At 47.8% G+C, this 22590-nt stretch overlaps 1 protein-coding gene across 6 annotated transcripts in view; it reads right to left on the reverse strand.

Moving 5' to 3' along the window:
- Positions 1–13380, reverse strand: part of RCOR3 (REST corepressor 3) — a 36729-nt gene extending 23349 nt beyond the window's left edge. The window contains exons 1-6 of one of the 6 annotated variants that reach the window (XM_014598138.3): positions 13143–13377; positions 12399–12455; positions 5295–5372; positions 2186–2238; positions 1909–2070; positions 147–308 (exon numbers count right to left, since the gene is read on the reverse strand). In XM_014598138.3, coding sequence (XP_014453624.1) covers positions 147–308; positions 1909–2070; positions 2186–2238; positions 5295–5372; positions 12399–12455; positions 13143–13308 — 678 coding nt within the window. In that variant the 5' untranslated portion in view covers positions 13309–13377. Of the gene's footprint in view, positions 1–146; positions 309–1908; positions 2071–2185; positions 2239–5294; positions 5373–12398; positions 12456–12817; positions 12954–13142 lie in introns of those variants that run through there. The other 5 variants (XM_014598139.3, XM_014598141.3, XM_019483214.2 and 2 more) reach the window with 5 other exon arrangements.
- Between the last annotated feature and the right edge of the window lie 9210 nt (positions 13381–22590).

Below are 22590 nucleotides of genomic sequence, written 5' to 3' on the forward strand. Positions count from 1 at the left end.
GTTTTTAAAGCTATTTGGAGCAAAGACCTTTTCTTTGGACATGCCTCTAGAAAATTTGGCCAAATTGATTTTTATCCTAATAAAAACACTTGGATGCAAGTAAAATTATAACAACTAAATATATACAACCAAAAATATTACCTTACCATTTGCTGGATCCTGTGAAAGCTCTTCCCATGGAAACTAAATGCTTGTTCAAACAGGACTTTATCTTCAACTGTCCACTCATCAGGAAAAGGAGTGAAATTAGGGAGATCCGCAAGAGACTTCTCAATGTTATGTTTATGCCAGAACAACATGCCAAGTGCCTTTGAAGAGAAACAAGGCCTGTTGTTTTTAATCAGACTTCTTGTAAAGTGCAGTTACATGTTATAAAAATTCCACATGGAATACTTCTCAAAAGCAATTCACACTTTTTGTCTCTCTTCTATTATGTGTATGACAGCAGATTACAAGAGAATCTTGTAAAATATGAATATTTTTCCATTTTATTTACGCTGCAGTCAACTTAAGGTCAGCATGGCAGCATCATCTCAGAATTAACACATTAGATTAATAGGCCCAAGTCTGATCTGTTTTCTCTCTCCGTTAGTCTAGACCTCCTTGTGTATCTTTTTTAGACCACCAGGCTCCAATTCCTGTCTCACTTCACAGCATTGTTAAAGAACCAGAAAACTATCCAGAACTCTTCATCCACCTACTGCACATGGACAGGCAGTAAAATACTCACTGAGATAAGCATTTAGAACTGCAAAAACTAGAGATATGAAAAATAAAAGTTCTGCTGTGGAAGTCTCACTTTTTGGAGTGTCTTCTTATCAAACCTTAACCCCCTCACCAAATAAGTTATCCAACTTGTATGACAGACTTCCCTTGCCCCTAGCTATAATGCTGAAGAGAGATGTTTGCATTTTAAATCTCTCTACTTACACCAACTAATATCTCCACATTCCTGGTGAGGATGTTAGACCAGACGTGCCTTAGAGAAGCCTTCATGGACTTTATACCAAGTCTTATACTGGACTTAGAGAATTAAAAGAGCTAAATATTTTAGAGACTAAACTAATTCGTTTCAAACAATTAAAGTGTGATCAGCAGCTCACCATCAAGTCAAGGCTTTAATTTAACGTCTTACAATAATCAGGGATACAATACACTTATTCCTTTGAAAGTCTAAAAATCAAACCAAACTACATATACCTTCTCTGTTTACAAAACATGTTGTTATCCCATTCTGCTGTAATCAAGGTCTATTTCATTCCTCTGGTTTGGTTGGTTTTTTTAAAAACAATTACTTCTGACTAGCCAGTGTTGAATTTCTCTCTAAAGAATGTTGTGGGGCGGGGGGAGACTTCCACACACAATAAAAGCTAAGCTATACTTCATCAATCTATACACACACTCTAGATTCCACGCCATCGGCTTCCTTTCCTTTGAATAATAAGACTTAATAGCTTGGTGCTGTCACAAGTTCTCATCAGTCAGTATTCTCGTTGAGCTAACCTTCCTTTTTACTTTTTTTTTTTTTTAATTTGTATAATTCAGTAATTTAACACACATTTTAGTGAATGTCAACTAGCAAGGTTTACCTGTACTTTAAAAAGGAACACATCTAGAAGCTGGTAAAACAGAAAACTTTTACTTTCAATTTTCACCATTCCTAAACCCTTAAAGTTCTAATATCTTGACTGTTTCTTTGGGTCTGAAAAGTGCCAGTTGAGGAGTTTTCATTTTAAACAAAAACATGTCAGAGATCTCCAGTTAATTATAATACCTGTGATCTACAAAAGACAACACTGATCAATGTTGTTTAAAATTTAAAAATGCAAGAATTCCAAAATTTAAGAAATAATTAGTCCCTTCAAAAATATTTTCCCTTAATAAATTATATTTAAGTTATATACATACACAATTGCATGACATGCCCAGCATATCAAGAAACATACCAAACCTTTCAAAAGTGACATTACAAGCTGAGCATGTCATGAAAATAAAGAGTTCAATCTTTTGCAGAGAATCCAGACCACAACTGTATGCAGATCCATAAAACTGCTGTGTTTGCTGCCGGGCCTGAAGAGAAATAGCGTTAATTAATGGCAGCCAGAAGTAGTAGTAAACAAAAAACTGTGATATACTTTTACACTGAGCAAAATCTTAGACCACCACTCTCATTTAGTGCACTTACCTGTTCCACATTGTATCCATGCTTTTCCTTTGCTATTGCAATATATTCATCCACTGTAAAAAACAAACAAACAAAAAACAAAAAAACACCAAGCCAGAGTTAGTTTTTCTAGAATTATTAATTCCACTATAAGATTACAGAAGATTGGTCACCGAGTGTGGGAAAGCAGAGAAAGATGTAGGTGTGCAAATGTAGGTGCACAGGACTGCAAAGAGCTTCCTGTTCTAGAAGTCCAGTTCCCCGTGTTTGTAGGCAACCATTTGTCCAAAGGCTCTGCAAGGTCATCATCCACTTGGACGCCTCACACACCATAGCCACTAAATGCCCTCGGGGAAGGAAATGAGACTGTCATAATGAATATGCCAAAGGCAGGGAGCAAAAGAGACAAGCTTGCTGACAACAGCAGGGAATTTATTAGCATAATAAGCATTGGCAATCCTTGGGAAGAGAGGGCAGCCTACACTAAAGAGAAGGCAAAGGTAAAAAAAACCAAACCAAACCCTACAGTCCTTATTACCAAGCTGAGCTGGAAGGAAAATTTCCTCCTGACTGGAAATATGTCAGCTGACACAATGCTGAGGACATGAGCTGGGACCATCGGCCGACTGTAAGCAAAGTTTCAAAGTACAGGAAGGAACACCAGCAAACCTCAAGTAAACTTCTACTTCTGTAGCCAATATTTTAAGCCAGGGCTTTACAACTTCTAAGTGGCTAGAGACCACAGGCTCCCTGGCCATGTACCATACTGCACCCCCCACCCCACCACCTTCTCAACACTATGCTGCTTGGTCCCATACCACCAAGGCTTCCCCACCACTACACACTGTGCCACTGCCCCTGCGCCACTCAGGGTCCCCAGGTCATGAATTCCGCTCAGCCATACAGGCCACGCTGTCTCACCCTGGCCTGCCCCCGGGATGTGCAGGAAATTGAAGCTGGTAGAGAAAAAGGGAGCCTGGAGACAGCAGTGGCAGCAGTAAGAGGATGGGTAAGCACTGCCTGGACCAGGAGCTTCAGGTTAACCCCTCAGGAGCCATATGCATCTTGCAAGCCATCAGCGGGACAGCCCTGCATGCCCAAAGCACGGGGGGGGGGGGCATGGGAGCAGCTATTCTTCCTGGTTCTTCCAGGCGACCAGCAGAAACCCTGAAGCCTAGTATTACAGAGAACCTCCACCACTGAGACTCCATTTCCTTTAAACCCTGTCCATAAAAGGGTACCAAATATACAACTTCACTTATCACATGCTCCGATTACTGCTCATGGACACCCACACTCCATTACAATGTCCCTTTCATAAACTTACCAAGCTCCATCTTGAAGCAATGCATGTTCCTTGCCTCCACTACTCTGTTTGGAAGACTACTCCAGAACATTACTGCTCTGGTCATTACTGCTCTAGAAACTTCAGGTCTAAAATCTGTCTGTGACCAGTTGGTAGTCATCTGATCTTCTACCTAATATGGCACTTTTCCCTATGTTGCATCTCTTTATCCTTCCTTTCATACACTGCTTACTTTAATAGACCCTTGTTCTGCAAAAAAGTTATATTCACAATTAACCGCACAATGCAAGCAGACTACAAGAGTCAGAGGCTCTCTAAAGCATATACAATTAAGCACATGCTAATCTTCAGAAAAGCCGAGGTACAGGAAGTTTCTCTCCTGCAGTTTTACAGCATCAAGCACAGGCACCACTATTACTAACTGTACCAAATGGTATTTACCAACGTATGGGGAGGTGTTTATTTGTTTTTTTAAGTTACCACCAATTTGTTGAATGGTGGATCTTTCACAAAACCCCACTAAGGAGGGCATTCAAGGAAATCAAGATTCAAGAGATGTTTAAAGATATCAGTTGAAAACTAACTGAACTTCGCTAGTGTGTAATTTATAAAAACTCCACAAAAACACAAATCCACCTAAGCCTGGATGCACTACCTCACCAACAATGTTTCCTACTTCATTACATATTCCTAGGTCAGCTCAAAACTTTTACACTACACATGTTATTGAATTGGAATATTTGCCATCATTTAATGACCAAGGTAACTTTAATATACTGCTGAGAAGCCTATAAAATCTGTTCTCAATTTGTATTCGTTTCCTCATGGAAACTCCTTCTCTGTCATTTAATCCAAAATTCAGGAGGCTGTCAATTAAATTGAAAGGCAACAAATTCAAGACTGATATAAAATAAATATTTTACCTATATCAGGTCCAAGACTTTGGAGTTTATTACCACAAATTATGACAGCTGAGAGTTTGACAGGATTAGAGAGTAGGCAATCAGAAAAATATCCAGAGTTACAACCATCGTGTTAAAAGGTAAAACAAGAGCTTTGGAGGGGATATAAATGCTCAAGCTTAAGGATCTAGATCAAACTCTTAACAACTGGGGGTGAGAGGAAAAAAACCTTGTTAAAATATTCTATACTGCATAACTGACTTTTTGCAAGGTTTCTTCCCCTGAAGCACTTGATGTTGGAGGGTGGGTACTGAATTAAACAAACCACTGGTGAGATGCAGCATTTCTCCATTTAAAAATTCTATTTTGAAGGGAAATAGCAGGATATGCTCAGTTTTTTCTACCAAGAGAGCAGCAGTCATTTGCATCTGCACATTATAATAAGTCATGGAGTCCCACAGCATCCCCTCTGCTATAACTCACCAATGCAAACTTTCATAGCAATTATCTCTCTCCTGAAAGGATACCATGAAAAATTTCCACATGATTAAGTTACCTTTGCCCTAACGTTAGTACAAAAAAAAAAGTTGATAATAATGGATCTCTCTAATGAAGTCTCAAAGCTTAATTAGACCCTAGCACAGGTTTCTAGCAGACAGCCTTCCTTTCCTTTCTCCCAATTCTCTGATTAGAAATAAAAAGAAAAGGAAAGGAGAAAGAAAAATAAATAAATAAATAATTTAAAAAACCCCCCAAAACCCCAGCAACTTTGTTGTTTCATCCACAGTGTAATTTCTTTGATCTCCACTAAAAGTGTAACTGCCTCCTAAAAATTAGGAGTAGACAGTTATGCATCAGAAGCAGTTAACACATGCAAATCTCTTAGGGGAAAAAAAAAAAAGAACAAAAAAAAAGGACTTACACTTGGCATCTGGAATACTATGATATGGAGACCACACAAGCATCCCTCCATTGTCTTTATCAGTATATTTTGTAGCACCTATAAGAAAAGTCACATCTTTTAGTGTTTGTAAATGCATGGTTCTCTAGGTCACATTTATAAGAATAGGATATAAAGCCAAAAGCTTAAAGAGACCATTCAGAAATCTTAGTCCAACAGGGCAGCTCCACAAGGATTGTCTCTGGGTTACATCTCTTTAAATCACTCCTAAGTACCATTTCCAATTGAATAGTTGATATAATTCCAGTTATCAAAATGTGATAATGTAAAGCTGCTTGCTAGAGATGTTGCAAATTTTAGGGTTTATGGTGCAGGAGTAGTTCCTAACTTGTTGAAAGTGGTAACAATATATACATCAGTTTCCACACTACTGGCATCCCTTCTGCAAGTCTGACATAGCTATAACCTGCTTTAGCAGATACAGAGACTGCAGCACTTACTAGCCATAAGAGCTGGATTATGCCTGATCCTGATTTAAATCACAGATGCTGTATGAAAGTTGTGGAGAACACGCAAACACCAACTGACACTCTGAATGCCTGAAGAAGGGTGTTTGTGCCTGAAAGCTTGTAAAGAACAATTTTTCCAACTATTTAGTTGGTCTAATAAAAAAATATCACATTTACCCAAAGAACCTTGTCTGCCTCTGTCCTTAAACCAATACGGCTATAATCAATACAATTTTGATATGGGGGGGCGGGAGAACACACTAGAAAGATTTTTTAGTACTTATGATACAATGAAATTACTATCCTCTTCTACTGTTATTAGACAAGAAAGTGTGCCAGTTGAGGCTAAATGTGGTGGTATATTTATATTTATTATTCAAATCTACTACAAGCATTTATTTTATAAGTCACCAACAAGTCAAACCTTTGTCAATGACAGCTGAACTCGACAGCACAATTTGTCAATGATAGCTGAATTCTTTGATATCAGATAATTAAAAATGAGAGTATAGGAGAACCACTATAATATAAATCAGCAGACTAGATGCAAAAAAAATTATGTTTGTGAAATATCCAAGTTTAAGACGAACATCTTTGACTAAATTATATTCTGGATCTCAGTCACTAATAAATGTTTAAGTTAAGAAGAAAATTTAAAACTTAAAATTTCATGAAGTACAGTAACAACACTTGTATGAAAAAGTCTGTAACTGCAGATGCTTCAAATCACTACGTGAAAGCGACAATGTGTGAACTACTCATTAAAAACAAGTAAGTGATCAGTCACATTCTGCAAAATTAAAAACACAGTCCTGTTTCTCAACTTGAACTGCAAGCTGTATTTTCATAAGTGCTCAGCACTAGACTACTGCTCCCAGGGAGAAGTGCATTTAAGATAGTTTAGCACTCAAAAAAAAAAAATCAGACCTAAATGTGCGAGAGAGATTATATATACACATATACATTGTTCTTTGATATATCACACATTTTTATATAGATATAAAATATTAAATATAGATAGCTAGCTTACCATAGAAGAACAACTTGCTGAATTTGTGGCTTTTTCCCCCCCTTTTAATTAGAAAAAAAACCCCGGGAGTCTCCAAAACTCATGACTCTCACTACATGCTAGTTATAACACCCTCCGACATTAAGAAAGTAGGGCTGGTAGAGATCTCTCAAGAGATTACCTAGTCCAGCCCTCTACTGAACCTGCTCTTGAAAGTTTCCAGGGTCCTGAACTTCTCTAGGTAGCCTGTTTCAATGCTTAACCACTCTCACAATCAGAAAGCATTCCCAAGTCTCCATCCTAAATTTCATCTTCTGCAGTTTGAGGACATTGCTCTTAGTCTCGTTCCATATGGCCACAGAGAACAGTGCGTCTCTGTCTTCTCTACAGTTGTCCTTCAGGAACGAACATTTCTACCATGACATGTGAAAGGTTAATGGTTTAGGACTGCATGCTAACTTTTTGTCCATGCAGTAGGCTCAACCTAGCAGCAAGTAGTCCCCATGACTGATGGCACAGTAACGCTCCAACAGCTTCCGGGGGTCCATAGCTGTAAGGACTAACTGCTATTTCAGTCATAAATATCATCTTTCAGTGACCATAAAACAATTAGGCCACTCCAATTATATCATTCCCTATTCTCAAAAGTGTTGGTCAAATCTAACTAAACATCCACACTGATGTCTGCCTCCTTCTCAATGCCCTGACTTGATGCCATGAAGCCTGTTCCAAAACAGAGCTCACAAATTAAGAGCAAAAACAAACACAAACTCGTCTTTAGCTTCACCCTATACTGTAATACAAGAAGATGCTCTCAAGGCCCAGCAAGCCATTGCAGGATGAAAGTGAAAGCTCAACAGGTCAGAATCGGAAGATAAGTGGAACCATCAATGTTTAGACCACTGGTTTTCAACCCTTTTAGACTCAAGGCACCTTTCATTCAGCTTGAGACACCTCTTAGGAAATGCCAGCTCTTACTTATCACTTTTTTGACTACAGAAAAAACACAGAGCAATTCTTCTTTTAAAAAGAACTCAGAAAAGCTGTAACAGATTAGAAAGTTTTTGACATTATGGATTCTTACTTGAAATCTCTGGGTTTATCTTCTGAATCGTATTTGAACACCTAACAGCATTAACACTGAGTGGCACCCTGCAGCACCCTTAAAAGGATATCAAGACACCCCAGGGGTCTGCAGTACCTTGGCTGAGACTCACTGGTTTAGAAAATTCTATCATGCCCTATTTTGCCATGCTTCCTAAATTTTTCTGCCTGAAGTGATTAAAGGGGAGAAAGAAAAGTGGGATGTTAAACATTACATAGCTTGCAGAGTGGAATAGGCCAGAGGCCAAGCCCTCAAATTTCTCCAGAACCTGGAGGTATTATCTGGAGGCCTAGACCATCAGCACAGAGATCCTGCTCTTCCATACTGGTTCTGGGTTCAGAACATTCAACTCTTAGGAAAAACTCCTTCACCCCTTTTCTTCCATTACAGAATGGCACCCATGTGAAAGGGGACCCCCTATCAGTGCCATGGGAGGCAAGAAGGTACATTCTCAAGCCCTAGCCTAACAGAGGGCCACTCACTTCTGAACTGAATCTGGCAGAAAACTCTGCTCACAATGCAGGCAGAAGTGATAAAGGACATAGGGAGACAAAACCAGAATGAAAAACAGAGAACTCAACTGCCTTGAACACTGGAGAGCTGTATGTGGAATGAAGTTTTTCCTACAGATGTAGGGTCACAATTTGTCCCACAAGAACATAATCTTTATCCAAGTATTCTTTATCAGCATACTGAGGAAAAAGATGGTGGCTGCATCTCAAAAGGCAAGATGTTCTATATGTGGAAAAACCATTCTAAATATCAACAGCAGATAAAGGCCAATGGACAGAAGTGCTAGGAAAGGTAAAGAGTAATGAATGTCATATGAACACAGCTGTCAGCTAAGAAGCATCATCAGGAAGATCATTATACAGGTCTCAAAAGATACTAGAGCTTTTTTCTGTAAAAGACTGTCCAGCAAAACAGCTTCTCTGACTGGTGTCTGAATGTTGTCCTGGGAATCATATGGGACTACTTATACTAATAGCAATTAGAAGCTGGAATTTCAAGAATATTCCAAACAACTAATTCTATAATTTGTTGCTGTGTGATAGTTACTGTTTGATAAAAACTGGGTTGACCCCCCCTCCTTATTTTGAATATGCACTAACAGGATGTAAGCAGAGAAGGCACCGCACCACCTTTACACAGAAGGAAAAAGTGACAAGTGCAAAACTTCAAACTTGGAAGTAAACACATCCCTATTAAATAGACATGCCAGCTTCAAAAAATAAACATCTGACTTTTTTTTTTTTAAACAGACTGCTATTGTTACACTAAATGCGACTGCAACTAAGAGGAAAAAATATTTGAAGTTTCAAAGTAAAATTGAAACATCTCCCTGCCCTGTGCCTTTTTTTTTCCTCCCCCTTTTTCTTTTCATGGCTCTTTCCCACAGAAAAACACGGAAAAAACTCACAGGGATTTTAAAAGAGTCCGACTCAACCTAGGGAGGACAGGTTGGGGAACTACATGTAGGTGGAGTACCTGAATCTGCTTTAAAAAAAGTAGAAGTAGATCCTAAATTCTCCATCATTCATAACCTACACTTCAGATTAGGAAGAGCAATTCTAATGCACACAATCTTCAAAGATGAGGTTAAGCACTGCAAGTACTAAAAGAATCCATAAGAGAATTTAAACAATGAGCAAAACAACTTGGATACAAGCACAGAGCTGAAGCATTCAGTGGGCCAAGTTTACGTTGTAAGGCTTGATATAATTCAAATAAACTAAGTCTATGAGAATTAAGATAATTTCCCTTTTCTGAGTGCAACCAAAACCTTGTTTCCACCAGCCACCTCTCCTTTCTTCCTTCAAAGACAGTCAATTCACTCACTTGCAACCTGTACCATACTGTACTTAAAAAAAAAAACCACAGCAGATTCTTTATCCTCTCTTCTGGGAGGAAGCTGGAGGGCCAATGAGATTTAGTAAAGTAGCCAACACTACTGTGGACTCTATGGAAGTCATGAAAAATACATGCTTGATATGGGGAAAGAACAACAACTACTTGGTCTGAGGAGAGGCAGGGAACAAAATGAGAAGTACAACTGAGAGGCTGCCAGGAAGAAACAAAAAAGTTCGGCCAAAGGAACATTCTGCCAAATTGTCTAAATTCAGGATCTGGGTCAATCATTAAATCAGAAACACCCCTCACAACCAACTAACAGTAAAAGAAGAATACCTCTTAAGTGTCTGTGAAACATTAAGGCAGCAACTACATGATATTTCCTTTCAGAGGCTATTCAGTAACATGCACACCCAAGAGAAAGTGTGTGTATGTTATTGAATATTCTTGGGTTGTACAACAGATTCTGAATGGGACACTTAAATGTATGCCTGGCCCAAACCTCCCCCTATATGCTGCTCCACTTTTAATTAGACTCCCTGTATTTCCTACAGTAGTACTAACGCCATCAACATTAAATTCTGAATTTTAGAATTTGACAGCTATTCATCTTCTAACAAGTCCTTCCCATCAACTTTAATATCTAGGTCATTACTATCACAACCTTAATAACGAACATTTTGTCATTCAAGGCAACTGTTTGTGATATAATTTCCAGTGATGTAACAGCAATTTTTAGTGACCAAGTACAAATAAGTATTTCACCCACAGGTGCATATATACTCAACTTCTTTCTACTGAGTTCATGCATCTCAAGGTTTGGTTTTTAAAGAAAAAAATTTGACGGCTACATAAGAACATGCACCCTACTGCAACATCCAACATATTTATAAAGATTTACCAGATGCCAAATACAAAGACATTAGAAGAAAGAAACTTCAGAGATGCATTTATCTTGTATTTTCAAATACACACTTAATTTTAAGGGGCATTATGAAATATCATTGTGTTTGCCATGAAATATATTCATATTTTTGTTATAACAGACAGTCTGCAGTATATATGCCTTTCTTCCAGCCATATTATGTATGGGCTTTCAAGTAGATGACACTCCACAAATTCAAATCAGAAAGAAAAAAAAATTATTATGGATGGACTTATGAGCAGGCATGTTTTCGGTTAACACAAAACCATGCTACCAAGTCAATAAGCATTCCCACATTCTGCCTAGCATCATTCACATTTCAGTTTTACAATACTAACATCACAGAAACAGGGCAAAAGTTCCTTTAGAAAATGTATATCAATCAGTTCACATGCAACATGCAGAAGAAATTTGTCTGTAATGCAAGTGAATAAAGAATCTAAGACCTTCCCCAGAGAACTCCTGTATAAGCAGCAGAGAAAACACACATTTGCAAGGGCAATACTATATTTCTGCTCACAACAATCAGGTAGCTTTTAGGAATGACATCTCTTATTTAGAAGTAAACGTGTTTATTTCTTTTGGTAATAAACAAGGCTGATTAAAAAGGGTTTGTTTTCCTTTTTTACTAAAAAAAAATTAGTAACAACAATTTTCAAAATAGTAGCAAAACAGCTACTGCAGCATGAAATAGTATTTTTTTTTCTGGTGGAATTCCCTCCCTGCCCACATCCCCCAAATTGGAAAGGAAGTCTCTATTCCCAAGCATGTTTTTTTTTTTTTACCCCAAACCGATTTCAAACCCAAAAAGGCAGGCTAAAGGAAACCAGTCTCCATCAACAAAGCCTCTGACACAGAAGGGACCATGTGAGGAGCACTGGCCCAATCCTCTTCCTGGCAGAAATCATCTGACAAATGGAGAACAGGAAAGTAGACTGGCTTCCCTGCCACCACCACAGCTGGACTAACAGATGCCCCTAAACATTACTACTTGCTGTAAGTTTACCTCAGCTACCCTCCTAACATTTAAATTACTAAGATCGAGTTGTGAGGCTGTGTCTACCCAATATCCTTTCCCCACCCAGCATGAGGGTGAGAGTTCAATCTACAACAGCAGAGCTCCCCAGACTACCTCACCTTAAAAAATAAAAATTAAAAAAAAAGCAGCAAGGCGCATGAAATCCCAGACAAATGTGTCTTAACAGTAGAGACGCTAAATCAATCAGGTATGTACCGTTTCTAGAAGGATGCATCTCCCCCAGCCTTTTTCCCAAGGCATGAAAAAAATAATTAATATATAAAATGCTGAAACAAACATTTCCTTTAAAAGAAATAATACAATTATGCAGGTTACAAAGGAGATTGTTGTGTGAAGCATGCATCGAGGAAAAACAGAAAGACACTGGAAGCTTTGTCTCTCCCACCCCTCCCAAATACACACCATCAATCCCGGTAAATTAAGTACAGCTCTCCCCCCTCCCCCCCAAGCTCTCACAGACCAGATGCTGCCCCTGCAAAGCTCCAGTGACCGACATAAGAACGGGAAAACACAAAGGGGGGGGATGGAAATCCACGTTAACCTTTGCAAATGCATCGCGTCCCCGGTACCCGACTGAAGACACATTCACGCACACACCCGGAGCTCCCATCACCATCACATCCATAAGCCCCCATTTGCAACCCGCCGGCAGCAAGATGTCAGGGCAGAGTTGAAAAAGCGATTTACCAGGCTCGAAGTCGGGGATGCGCGCTTGATATTCCGCTCCGACCCTCATTCCTACATCTGCAAGGCAAGGGAGGAGGGGGGGAGAAAACCATCAGCAGAGCAGAGCAATGACTAGGGGTTTTCTCTGTGCAAAGGGGTGCGGTATTTAAAACAAAGGCGAGCCACACAAGCCGGCTACTCCCACCGACCTGGCGGCTCCGAGGGCCGCTCCAGCGCCGCGGCACCAGCAGCCTCCGGCGCCTCAGCCCTTTAAAGCGGCCACGGCAGCGCCCGAGGCTCCCCCCGCGCATCACAAGCGGGCCGTCACGGGGGGAGGGGGGGCGGGGGGAGGTATTTAAATAAAAACAATGTGGGGGGGAGGAGGAGAGGGGACCCCACAGACCCCCCCCCCTCTCCGCGCAGCGGCACGCACGCGTTACCTAGGGCCGGGCACACGAGTCATCGCCTGCGCCCCGCGGCGGCCGGGACACGTGTGTGAGCCGTGGACACGCACGGGCTCCCTCCCTCCGCGGGAGCAGCAGGCAGTGGGGCTGCGGCATCGCACTGCCGCCCTGGCGCTGCCCAAGCCCCGCATGGCCCTGGCCCGGCCCCGCCGCACCCCCCCCTCCGCCCCCCACGCACGCGCGCACGCCGCCCCTCCCCCTCCGCGCGCGGGCTCCGAGCGGCCGCTGCTGAAGCGGTGACTGCGGCTGCCCCCCACCCCCGCCCGCGCTAGGCCCCGGCGGCGGTTACGCGGGCCCGCACCGTGCTCGTCGCCGCTGTCGCCGCCGCCACTGTCCGGCTCGGAGCAGTGGCCGTTGGAGGGACTGCCTCCGCCACCGCCACCGCCGCCGCCGCCCTTGGTGCCGTTGGCGGCCGCGCGGCTCTTCCCCCCCAGTAGCTCGCCGCCCTTCTCCATCATGCCCGGCATGGCCGAGCGCAGCAACGGCGGCTCTAGGTGCCGAGGGGGGGAAGTTCATATGAAGCCGCCATGTTGCCCCCTCCCCGCCCCCACGCCCGGCTCGGCCGGCACCACCCCCCCGCGGTCCCAGACTGCCCCCCCTCCCCCCTCGGCTCTGCGCAGCCCGCGGGGATCCCTCCGCGCCGGCCTGGCCGGATCTATGACGGAGGAGGGAAAAGGAGGGGCAGACTGCAGCGGAGGGATCTTCGGAATTCCTGAGAACTATTTGCCCCTTACTCGCGCAGGGATTCCATGGTGGGGGATGGGGGGCGGAACGCGCCGCATCGGAATGGGGGAGGGGCGGGCGCTGGGGGAACCCCAGAGGGGGAGGGGAGAGGGGGGTTCCCCGCGCGCTACACAGACACGCTGCGAGAGCCGCCATCCCCCCGCCCCGTCCGACGGTCCGCTCAGGGGGCGGGGCCAGGGGGCGGGGCCGGGTCTCAGGGAGTCCCGTGGCGGGTGCAGGATCCAGGCGGGGAGTGGAGGTAGTGCTGGAGGGGGGGGGCTAGATCTGCTGTGGAGCAGTGGTTTTCTCCCTTCATTGGGGAGCGCCGGCTCGTCCCTTCGTCTCGGTTTTTGACTACAAAAAAATTTTTTTTAAAGGATTTTTTCCTGTTCCAAGCCAAATCAAGTCCAAATCCGTGAGTCAGTCCAGAGCCATAAGTGAGCCTAGTACGGGCAAACATCCTCCACCCCCACTACAGACTTCAGATATTTTCCATGTCTTTTGGTGGGCATCCGACTTGCAGGCCCAAGCCGGGAGACTTGAGATTCAGATACCCCCGAGTTTCGCCTGCCCTCAGCCATAGGGCTGCAGGAGCAAGCTAGGGAGGAGCGTCCTGTTGCCATAAAGCACCTCAGCAGGTACTAAACCACAGCAGAAGAACAGTTATCCCCGGTGGCGCTTATGGAAAACTGCCTTCTTGGACATGGTGTTTCCCCTGCCAGGTAAGGCTGCACAAAATACTAAGGGATTGTTCCCTTTCCCAGAAAGCCCCCATCCACTCCTCCTTTCCTAGCACTGTGCATTGCTCTTTGAGACCTTGATTTAGGGTGTGCGCCCCTTGGTGCCTGGCACCTCTGCAAGGCTCTCCAGGCACTCCAGAGTGCAGCAATGCTCTGGTTGTGAATGGCTGCTCTTAGAGACCTAAAGCCCTACAAATGCAGTTTGGGCACATAGGCCTCAACTTCTTGATGTCTCTCCCACCCGCCCCAGATATCCAAAGGCTTCTCCCTCCATTTTATATTCCCTCTCTTTCCTTTCCGCATGAGTACATTTGATGGAGCAGCCATTACAGGCCAGGCTTCCTATCTCTGTTTCTAAATGGAGGAGGATGCCTGGCTTTACACTGGTAGCCTCTGACGCTCATAATAATGGGGAGCAGAGAGTCCCCCACCCGTGTTGCCCCTTGTAGTGCATGAAGGAGAAAAGAAGAAAGTGGTCACAGTGGAATGAAGAGGCAGAATATGATAAGTTTTACAGGAGAGCAAAGGAGAAAGGAAGCAGGGGCCCTGGAGGGAAGCTGGTGGGTGAGGATGGATGAGTAGGAACAGATCAGGGACCAGTCAGTCTATGAGCTCAGTCTGCATTGGTTAAATAGATGCTGAAACAAAATTTAGGCAAAATTTAAGTGTAGAAGTTGCAACATGTGATCCAATATGCCCTTGCATTCTAGCAAAACCCCCACTTTTTGTTTTTAAATTTAGAATGCATTCTCTCCCCTTCCCCAACCATTTCTGACTTGTTCTCTCCCTCTCTATTCCCTATAGATAAGTATAAGTGAGCTAAGACATAGGATAAGCTTCAGCATTTTATTTTGGTAGCAAGTTGTATTTGTTTTGTTTTTTCTCCTTTATATTGTATAATTATTATGTTTATATTTATTTTTACTGTTCTATATTACTGTTTTACTGATACTATAAGATTTAGGCCTACATATGTAAATTAGCATAAGTCATGTCAAGTTTCCATTTTGTTTATCAAGTCTCCATCCTGTCTCCAGGCCTGGTTGTGTAACCCATCACTCACACCTACCCCTCCTATGTAACTTGGTTCCTGAATGAATGGGGATAGATGAAGGTACTTGAGAGACAATGGCAGTAGGTCTAAAAATAGCTCCCTCTGAATGACTAAACCATCAACACCAATACCTGGACCAAGGACCCAGCCGTTGGAACCACCCTCAGCATTCAAGAAACAAAAGATGAGGCAACCCACCATTGTGCCAGGCTGCACATGCTCAGTATGAACATCTGGAAACCCTCTGGAACAGAACTGACATTGCCTGGAAAGGCCCTCCCCATAGGAGATCTTAGGTAGTCTACCCCATAAAAGCTGGTAGTGAAGACTAACTCCTTGGGACACCCTCTCCATCTGGACCAGCGCCATGCCACACCACCTATCCACCCAGAGGCCGTGCCGGCGACCCCTCTCTGGATAACATCTACTGGACAAGGACCCCTTTCCAGCCTGGATAGGTAGCTATTACCCCCCAGCCCCTCTTCAACCAAGGACTTGGTCTCTGCTTCTCTTCCTTACCTGGACTTCAGCCCTTCCACTGAGTCTCTTTCTCCTGCTGCCTCTGTGTGTGTGTGTGTGTGTGTGTGTGTGTGTGTGTGTGTGTGTGTGTGTACACCAATAACTTCATGGGGCTGTCTAGTGTGTTATCTGTTTAATACAACTGTTATTTGCACCCCTGAGTTGGGTTTGCAGTCGGGCCCTGCTCCAATCTCTGCTCCTCACCCCTCTAACTTCCGTCTCATTTCTCCCTCACTGCCACCTCCAGCACCTGTCCTGAGCTCCTCTCTGCCTGCAAACCCCGTTTCTTTGCCACTGTCTTATCCCCACTGCCTTTTCCCCTGAGATCCCAGGTTTCTGCCTCAGTTTTTTTCCTGGCTGTCTCCTCCTTGCCACCACTTATCTGCCCCACCAGTATCTCAGCTGTCTGCCTCAGTTTCCAGCCCCAAGCTCTCAGGTTTCTCTCTCTCTCTCTCTTTCCTGGTTGTCTCCTCCTTGCCACCAGGCTTTTTTTAACCCTTGTACCAGTGACCTCAAGTAACCCTGGGGCCACTTGATCTTAAGTAAACCCAAGCCTCAGTTCCTTGGCCAGCTTCTCGCTAGTCTACCGATTCTGGCAACTTTCACTCCCTACATTTTAACTCTCTCTCTCACCTTAACCTTCCCCCAAGTATCTCAGGTACCCCAAGCACACACATACATATTGTACCATCCAAGTTAGGAACTTACCTGTGTGTATGTGTAGGTGGGTTGTGTGTGTGTGAACTGGTGTGTGTGTGTGTGTGTATGTCATTGTGTGCATGGTATACGAATTAGTGATCTGTGTATGTGTACTGAGTGTGCGGGTATGGACAATTGATTTTTGTCTAATTTTTGGGGTGTATAGTGTACATGCTTGAATTAGTGATAGGTATGCATGTGCCTGAGTTGGTAGTGTGTGTGTATGCACCTAATTGATGTGTGTGTTTGTATATGTGCAATTGTGTCGCACCTTCCTGTCTAACAGCACGATATTGAGATCCTTAGAGTTGGCCTGACCCTACAGGGCAACAGCATCAGCAGCCACAATGCCTCTTACCATGGGTGGATCTAGGACAGGGATTGGCAACCTATGGCATGCGTGCCAAATGAGGCATGTGGCATGGTTTTTACTGGCATGCGGGCTGCTTCCTGCCCCAAGGCGTGGGAAGGGGTGTGTCCAGATTGAGCAGAACATGGCTGCCCAGGAACAGCCTTGTGCTGCTGCCAACCCCTACTTAGCCAGACTTGCTACCCTGGCCGGAACACCCCGACCATGCCAGCCAGGTAAGAACCCCTGGCCCCAACCCTAGCCCATCCCCCCCTGCAGGCCCCATCCCTGGCTACATCCGTGCCCTGATGGCCCTGGCCCCAACCCCGTGCTGCTGACTGTGTGCCACTGGCAGGCCCCAGCTGGCACCGTCACTGCCGCGGGTCCCATCCTCGGCTCTGGCCATGTGCTGCTGGTGACCCAGCCCCATCACTCCCGCGGTCCCCGTCTCTGGGCCCATCCCCAGCCGGCACCATCGCCGCTGTGGGCCCTGTCCCCGGGCCCGGCCACATGCTGCCAGCAGCCTGGCCCCAGCTGGCACCATTGCTGCCCTGGGCTCCAGCCCAGTGCTAGGCAGGGGCACCTGCAGTGTCAGGATGGGGCCAGGGCTGTGGACCTGCACAGGCCCTGGCCCCATCCCGGTGCTACAGAGAGCCCCGGCCACATGCTGCTGGTGGGCCTGGCCCTGGCCAGCACCACCGCCACCATCTGCCCCAGACCAGCGGCACCGCTGGGCCAGGCTGTCAGCAGCGCCTAGCTGAGGCTGGGGCCTGGGCCTATGAACCTGTGTGGGCCTCAGCCCCATCCTGGCACTAGTGGTGGGCCCAGCCACACCCTGGCGCTGCTGGCGGGCCTAGCCCCGGCCTCCGCCAGCATCTCCACTGCCTCCACCCGCCCCAGCCCAGCACCGCTGCTGGGTCTGGGCCATCTGCAGTGCCGGAACAAGGCTGGGGCCCGGGCCCATCTCTGCGCTGTAGATGGCCCTGGCCATGTGCTGCCGGCGGGCTGGGTCTGGGCCCCATCCCGGCGCTGCCAGCGGGCCCAGCCACATGCTGCTGGTGTTCCCGGCCCTGGCCAGCACTTCTACCACCGCTGCTGGGCTGGGGCCCATCAGCAGCGCCGGGATAAGGCCAAGGCTGAGGCCGGGGTCCCATCCCAGGACTGCCGGCAGGCTCGGCCCCAGCCATATGCTGCTGGCAGGCCAGGCCCTGGCCAGCACCACTACCGCCTGCCCCAGCCCAGTGCCACTGCTGGGCTGGGGCTGTCTGCAGCGCAGGGATGAGGCTTGGGCCCGGGCCTGCGGACGAGCGTGGGCCCCAGCCCTATCTTGGCACTGCAGACAGCCCTGGCCCCAGCCACGTGCTGCCAGTGGGCCTGGCCCCAGCCAGCACCACTGTCACTGGCCGCTGCTGGGCTAGGGCCTGGACTTGTGCAGGCTCCGGCCACATCCTGGTGCTGCCAACTGTCCCGGCCTTGGCCCGTGCTGCCGGCAGGCCCAGTCTCAGCCCTTGCCGCCGCCAGCCCCAGCCCAGTGCTGCTGCCGGGCCCAGGTGTCATCAGTGTCAGGATGGGGCTGGGGCCTGTGCAGTCCCCAGCCACAGTGGTGGTGCCAGTTGCCGGCGGGCCTGGCCCCAGCACAGTGCCACTGCCAGGTGGGGGCCGTCGGCAGTATCAGGATGGGGATGGGGCCGTGGACCTGCACGGGACCCAGCCCCACCCCGACGCTGATGAAGGCCCCGGCCCTGCGTGGGCCCAGCACCAGCCAGTACCACCACCGCCACAGGTCCCAGCCGTGCACGGCCCCAGCCTCAGCCCAGTGCTGCTGCCAGCCCCATCCCGGCGCTAGCAACAGCCCAGCTGCAGCCCCAGCTCCGTGCTGCTAGCAGGCCCTGGCCCCAGCTCCATGCTTCCCATGGCTGGGCTCCAGCCCCAGCCCCCTATTGCCTGTGGGCCCCAGCTCCAGCCCCATGCTGCTGGGTGGCCCTGGCCCCACAGCCACAGCCCCTTGCTGCCAGTTGGCCCTGGCCCAGCCCCACACTGCCCACGGCCCCGGCCCCAATGGGCACAGTGCCAGCACCTGCTATCTTCCTGGAGCCGAGAGCTGGGAGACAGCCAGGGCTGGAGTGGGGAGGCAGCAGTTGTTTGCAGCCTCCCGGCTGCAGCCGGCTCAGGTTTGTGGTAGCTGCTGATAGCAATAGAGCTTGGGCTACTCCCAGCAGCTGGCTGGGAGGATGGAAGCCCTGCTGCAAGCAGCCCGGGCTCCGTAGGTATCAGCAGCTACCCAGAACCTGGGCTGGCTGCAGCCGGGAGGCTGTAAACAACTGCTGCCTCTCAGCCCCAGCTGCCTCCCAGCCCCAAATCCAGCCCTGGGCTCCAAGTAGACAGCAGATACCGGCGATACTCCCTACTGTGCTGCCCTTGCCACTGCTTCTGCAGAGCAACATGTGAAACTTGGCACAGCAGGGTACAGAAAGTTGCCTGTAGTTCCTCGCTGCCCTAGCCACACTTACCCTGCAGGTGGGGGCAGCAGTGAGGGGCTCAACACTGTGTGCTGCCCACGCTGCTCCTGTGCAAACAGGGGAAGTGTGACCTGGGCAGGGCAGCACAGAGCTTGCAGCAGCAAGCAGCTTCTCTGTGCGGTCCCTCTGTGCGCTGCCACCTGGGCGCACATGCTGTGCTCCGGAGGGCCCAGGGGAGGGCAGCAGGGCTGGGTGTGCAGTGTGTGTGAGGACATCACAGCAGGGAACATCGCCAGTATCTGCTGCCTCCTTGGAGCCTGGGGCTGGGTCTGTTAGTCAGCTAGGGTCGGGGCTGGAGCTGGAGAGCAGTAGCTGTTTGCAGCCTCCTGGCTGCAGCTGGTCCAGGTTCTGGGTAGCTGCTGATAGCCATGGAGCCTGGGCTGGGGCCAAGGGGCAGCAGGTCTGGGGGACAGGGGCAGCAGGGGTACGAGCAGGGCAGGGGGGTAGGGGCTTTGGAAAAGATCCATGGGGGAGGGAGGGCAGATCAAGGTCCCAGCAGTGAGGGAGGGAGTGAGGCACAGGCAGGAGCAGGGGCTGGGGTGAGTGGGGTCTCAGCTGGCCTGGGTGGTGGGACAAGCAGAGGCCAGGGGTCACATGTCCCCTCAATCTAGGGGGCAGAGGTGGCTGCCACTGTGTGCTGCGCTTTGAGCCCCACTACCCTGAGAGCTGCGTGACGCCATGTGCATCCCACTGCCAGGTGGGCAGGGGGTGCTGGGCAGCTGCAGCAGGGAGCAAAGACCAGCATGCTGTGGTAGCTGCCTGCACCCCACACACAGATGGGTGGGGGGGTGAGACACATGCCCCCCAGGCCTCCACTTGTCCCACCACCTGGCCCAGCCGGGGCCCCACTCATCCCAGACCCTGCTCCTGCCTGTGCCCTGCTCCCTCCCTCCCTGCTGGCACCTCAATCTGCTTCCACCACAGCAGTAAGGGAGGGAGTGGGGCTGGGGCATGCCTTGCACAACCAGGGCAGGGCAGGATGTGGGATGGAGCTACAAGTGGCTTGTCTGGGGGTGCACCTGGTGTGGGGAGGGGGAAGGGAGGCTCCCACTGCTGCATGGACTCTGGGAATGCATGGGGGCCATGTTTCCAGGATTTGCGCATGGGGCAGGAAGGGCTGCTGCTGCGGGCTGGGGCTGTGCCAGGCTCTTCCTGGAGGGGGGTGGGTCATGCTGCACTTGGGGCAGGCAGTGGCAGCGCTGGGGGAGGTCAGGGGGGTTACAGTGGCTTCTCAGATGGCTGCAGCCCTCCCCACATCAGCCTCTCTCCCAGCAGTGCTGCCTCCCGCCCCGAGTGCCCCCCACCAGGAAGAGCCTGGTGCATCCCCAGCTCACAGCAGCAGCCCACACTAACTCCACGTGCAGATCTGGAGGCATATGCCCTCCTAGGGTGCATGCCTCTCTCTCCCTGTGCCCCCCCAGACAAAGCACTTGTGGCTCCATCCCATCCCATGCCCCGCCCTGGCTGTGCAGTGCTTGCCCCAGCCCCACTCCCTCCCTCACCGCTGTTGCAGCCACCCATGCTGCCCTGCAGTGGGGGGGGGGGGGGGGGTACATGTCCCCCGATCTGCTGTGATCCAAAGTGGAGGTAGGGAGGTGCCCAAGTCCCCAGAGCAGCCTGATCCTTTAGCTATGCTGAGAGCCGGCCTAACACATGCCGATGGTACTGAGTTCAGTACTTAACCCTACAGACTTTCACTCAAAAGCACTATGCAGTGTTTCTGCCTATCTCCTGCATAATAGTCTAGTCTAGTGGTAAGGGTATAAGTCCAAGAAGCAAGAAGTCAGGCTTTAAGCCCTCTTCACTCTGAGGTGACTCAAATCCTCTTCACAGGAGAAGATCTAACCACCATATAGGGATATACTTCTAGAAAACTAAGTGAGACATAAGCTTGACCCCAGATGCAGCCTGGGTGCACCTCTGAAACACACTCCTAGGGTGCTTCCATACCTTTGGGGTGCCCTCGTGCCCCAAATCCCTCTCTGCTTTCTACTGCTTGGTCACTGAGAACCATCTGAGATGTGCCAGAGGCCAACTCCTTGGGTTGCGTTGCCTCAGTCCTACCTGTCTTGCTCAGGCCTTGCCAGCCCTTAGCGGAGGGGATTTTGCCACTCAGAAAAGACGGATCCCCTTTTCCATAGAATGGGCAAGTCTGTTTGGTCAAATGCTCTGGAATCACTTTTAATACTGAAAATAAGTGGGTAAAGACAACAAAAAGGGGTTTTTCATGCAAAACAAAAGCATAAGAAATCAGAAACTGTATGCTGAAATACAGACAGGGACATGAGAATAAACAAACACAAGAAAATATCAGAACAATAACCTTTTCTTACCCTGCATCTTAAATGCAAGGATGCAGTCCCTAGCCAATTTCAACAGGTTAGACAGCAGCTTCTGTCTCCAACCTACCTGCTTGCCTCCTGCAAGTTCTCCGGACAGCCATTTTTTTAAAAGTATATATTTAAATTAATACATATATCTATACACCTATACTTTTACCATCAGTCCTGTCTTGTGACCAACACAGTTCACTTGATTGTCTATAACACACATTTACAGTTAGCCATCATCCCCTTACACCTGCAGTTACACTGCAGTTGCACACCTGTGCACTCTCATGCCCATGTGCTTGTCTCTGTCTTCTGTTTGCATAATCATGCAAACTGCCTCTGTGTCCCTTCTCTTCCCCTTCCCCTTCTCCTTCCCCTTCCCAGCTTCCACTCCCCCTCCCCCTTATAGCCCCTCTAGTTTTTCCCCAGTCCTGACAGCTTCTTTACTCCAGCCTCTCTTGTATTCCAGGGAGTCTAAAGTAAGTACCATGCTATCAAAGCAGGCTTAAGTATGGCTTCCCATCTGCTATTCATATATGCTACCTATTGGCTTGTTAGGAAACCCAACCCACCTTATGCACAGAACTTCCTGCTCCCCAAAAACTGTAAGTTTGCCAGAGCAGAAATCTGTCCTGATCTCATTAAGACCAGGGAAATATGTGCATCTTTCCAATATGCTAATCCAGTGCCCTCATAATATTCTCTCTCACTTGTTTCCCCCCAATAGTTGGCTAGCCAGGTTTTATTCTTAAGTCCCTTTTAAAATGTAAGTTCATCATGTTTGGTCAGTCTGGCTCTTGTGCCTCAGAGCACATT

The sequence above is a fragment of the Alligator mississippiensis genome, chromosome 1 (assembly GCF_030867095.1).
Source record: "Alligator mississippiensis isolate rAllMis1 chromosome 1, rAllMis1, whole genome shotgun sequence".
In the NCBI taxonomy this organism is placed as follows: Eukaryota; Metazoa; Chordata; order Crocodylia; family Alligatoridae; genus Alligator; species Alligator mississippiensis.